Below are 3,709 nucleotides of genomic sequence, written 5' to 3'. Positions count from 1 at the left end.
TTTTTTTTTTTTATAATTGTTGACGGTGGTCCAAGTAGTGATGTGGTTTCTAAATTCTAATTAATGTCATGGTATGGTTAAACCCGGCAACAAACTACTAAATAATAGAATTTAATTTATGTATGTATGTATTTAATGAAGATAAAGGACATATGTTAATGTTAATGTTGTCCCTTACACTTGCTTTGTATCCTGCGTCCTCACTCCTCACTCCTCACTTGTTGCTGAACCCCATCCCCTTGGCCTCTGCTCTAAACAGTAAACACACTACATTTTTCTCCCTTTTATGAATGCCTACTGCTACTACCTTCACTCTCTAACCACTCTCTCATTATCCATTTCCTCCACACGCCTCCCTCTTCACCCCTGCATTATTCTTCTCTTCTCTTCCGCCGCCGCAACCACTACCACCACCCTTCCATGCACACCACGTAGCTAACAAACAAACCAACCAACAAGCAAACACACAAGAAAAAAAAAACCAAACTTTCAGCAAACCACCTATGGATCTCTTCTCTTCCTCCCACTCCACTCTCATTATCTTCTTACTCCTCACACTCACACCTCAACAAGGTAACTGAGGCACTAAAAGAGCAACCTTTCTCACTGTTTCTTACTTCTTTCTTGTCTTTTACTGCATACTCCTAACTCCACTTTTTTCTTCAGGTACTGTTATGGGTGCTACCTTCACATTCGTCAACAGGTGCGACTACACTGTCTGGCCCGGCATTCTCGCAAATGCCGGTAGCCCAGCACTCGACAGCACCGGTTTCGAGCTTCCAAAGGCCACTTCTAGAACCTTCCAAGCTCCCACCGGTTGGTCCGGTCGCTTCTGGGGCAGAACTGGCTGCAACTTCGACGGATCCGGCTCCGGTTCATGCCTCACCGGAGACTGCGGCTCCGGCCAAATGGAGTGCAACGGCGCCGGTGCAGCCCCTCCCGCCACCCTCGCCGAGTTCACCCTCGGCACCGGCGGTCAGGACTTCTATGACGTGAGCCTGGTGGACGGTTACAACCTTCCGATGATCGTTGAAGGCACTGGCGGGTCGGGGCAGTGCGCGTCGACGGGTTGCACTTCGGATCTGAACCAGCAGTGCCCTTCGGAGCTTAAAGCGTTGGATGGAAGCGCGTGTAAGAGCGCGTGTGAGGCTTTTGGGAGCCCTGAGTACTGTTGCAGTGGCGCGTATGGGTCACCTTCCACTTGTAGGCCTTCTATTTACTCGGAGATGTTCAAGGCTGCTTGCCCTCGATCGTATAGCTACGCATACGATGATGCTACGAGTACTTTTACGTGTACGGGTGCTGATTATACGGTTACCTTTTGTCCATCCTCTCCAAGGTAAAAATATTGGGTTTTGCCACCCTTTGCCCTAAGTCATTTGTTAATCATATTATAAAAAGAAATTATTTTATTATTTTTGATATATTCAATATATTAAATGTGAAAAATTTTATTTTTGTAATAAATAACATCAAAATTTTTCTTATGGTATGTTTAACCAGATGTTGTTATATCATAGGATAGCAAAATTCATAAAATAAAAAAAAAGGAAAAAGAAGAATCTCTATCTTTATTCTTTGTTGATTGATTACATTGTTTATTATATTATATGGTGGCTAGTGGCTACTCAGTTTTAGTTTATTGTTTTATTAACCTCATGAGAATTAGAAAGGAGACATCAGGGAGTTAAATTATTAAAAAATGCCATCATACACCAAAAATAGGTGCCAAATCGTTTATTATTATTTATTGGTACCATTAAAAATATGTATTGTTTTGCTTATCTTTAATGTGTAAATATTATGAAAAAGTTTTTAAGTATATTGATATTTCAGTATATTTTAACCAATGATCTTAGTTAAGATCAGCATTTAAAAGTTTTCCTATATTATATATATTCATATATTTGATAGAAATTGGAGGGTGAGTGGAAGGTAGGTAGCGTGTTCTATAGGGTCAATTCCAAAGGTGAGCTTTTTAATGCTTATGTTGGTAAATTACATAAAGTGACAATTAATGATGGCTGGTTCTGTGTTTGTGGAATAAATGCTTTTATTACAGGACTATAAAATAACAACCAGGTTAGGATTATACTACTAAAATTAGTTATTAATATATTCCCTAATATAAAATATGTATTAAAAATAAATTAAATAATATATTTATACACATATATATGCTTTTTTTTAATTTGTATTCAAAAAATATTTTAATTTTGATAGTTAATTTTAATATACAAATAATATTTTTGATAAAATAAATAACATTATCTATTCAGCAAGAGAGTCTAAGCAATATTAGTACTGATTAAAATGTTGAATATCTGATTTGTGTGGTTGCAGTCAGAAATCTTCAAGAGACACAACACCAACAATAGGGTCAGGCATAGGAACACCAATGACACCAACAACGCCCATGGCTTCAGGAACTGGGATTGGAACACAAACAGGAACCGGAACTGGAATCGGAACCGGATCAACAGGTTCCCAAGAAGGTGCAGGTTTTGCATACACCGGTGCTGGTGTTGGTGTTGACCCTGGCCTTGGTTATTCATCATCAGTTACTGGTTCTGGTTCGGGTTCAGGTTCCGGCGAAGCCATGCTTGCAGATGGTTCATATTTAGCTGGTTTAGCCATGGGAGACTCACCTAGGAGTACAACATTTTCCTCTGCTTTTCTCTATCCTGCAAGCTTTTTTCTTATTCTATCTTGTTATTTCCTTTAGGTTTTAGCTGCTATTATTGCACCATTTTCATGGACCTTGGTTTGTTAAATTAAATGTAAATGGTTCTTAGGGATATTTTCGGGTTTTTTATGGTGGGTTCGATGAATTTTGGCTCTTTGCAACTAAAGCTGGCACAGATTCTTCTTGCATTATGTAAACCACTCACCTCAATATTCTCCCCCTCATGGAAAAAATGAAGGAAAAAAAATCCATGTTTCACGTTAAAGTGCTTTTTTCTTTTTTAATATTAATGTTGGGAGTGTTTATGTCTATCTCTCTGCAATGGGAGGAGAGCTTTTTGGGGTTCTATGATTGTTGGGGGATTCAAAAAAGTTAACATATTGTACGCAATTTTGGGCTGGCTTTGTTGGTTTCACATGTATCATATTCATTGGTAATGATTATTTAAATTAATGTTTACTCCATTGTTATGTCCGTGAGAGATTTGTTTGGGAGTTTGATTTTTTCATTAGCGAAGAAAGATTTTTGAGACATAATAATAATGTGAACGATCTGATTTAAGAGACTTTGATTTGTGTCTGAATTGGGGTCTTAACTTTGCCCCTGTCACAAGTAGTGTGCCTCAGCTTTTGTCTTGTCCCTTCTTTAATTTGGACAAAAAGATTTACGAGATGCATTTGATGGGGACTTTAATTTCTGTACGGCTTTCAAAGTGCAAATATATGAAGTATGACCGTGTTAGAAATTAGAATACACTAAAATGAGTTACGAACCCAGTTAGCAAGAAGATCGTATATTTTATACAAAATAAAAGTAAGATACTATATCTAATTGAAAATGCCTCTCTAGTACTCTCATGCTTCAAATTTGTGCCGTAAGTCTAGTTTATGCTCCTTTTCTTCAGCAATTTTCAAAGAGATGGATAATCTTCTCCAATTGCTGCGGTTTAGGGGACCTACCACTACTCCACTAGCTACATTGTGGTTTTAATATTTAATAGAATTTATCTATCTTATGTCCTAA

At 38.0% G+C, this 3,709-nt stretch overlaps 1 protein-coding gene across 1 annotated transcript; it reads left to right on the top strand.

Annotated features, from left to right (window-relative positions):
• Nucleotides 159-3,149, top strand: LOC107628761 (thaumatin-like protein 1b). The gene is made up of 3 exons (XM_016331359.2): nucleotides 159-573; nucleotides 667-1,339; nucleotides 2,344-3,149. Exons 1-3 carry the CDS (start codon nucleotides 504-506, stop codon nucleotides 2,723-2,725), a joined length of 1,125 nt encoding a protein of 374 aa, XP_016186845.1. The 5' UTR covers nucleotides 159-503; the 3' UTR covers nucleotides 2,726-3,149.

This window comes from Arachis ipaensis, chromosome B03, assembly GCF_000816755.2.
Source record: "Arachis ipaensis cultivar K30076 chromosome B03, Araip1.1, whole genome shotgun sequence".
NCBI lineage: Eukaryota > Viridiplantae > Streptophyta > Magnoliopsida > Fabales > Fabaceae > Arachis > Arachis ipaensis.
Note: the sequence above shows the minus strand (reverse complement) of the source record. Positions and strands in the feature narration are given on the sequence as shown.

Excerpts from the sequence above, each read along its gene's own strand:
- LOC107628761 (XM_016331359.2), top strand. The coding sequence starts at position 504 with ATGGATCTCTTCTCTTCCTCCCACTCCACTCTCATTATCTTCTTACTC. Across the intron at positions 574-666 it reads CACACTCACACCTCAACAAG|GTACTGTTATGGGTGCTACC; the intron begins GTAACTGAGGCA and ends TTTTTTCTTCAG. Across the intron at positions 1,340-2,343 it reads TTTTGTCCATCCTCTCCAAG|TCAGAAATCTTCAAGAGACA; the intron begins GTAAAAATATTG and ends GTGTGGTTGCAG.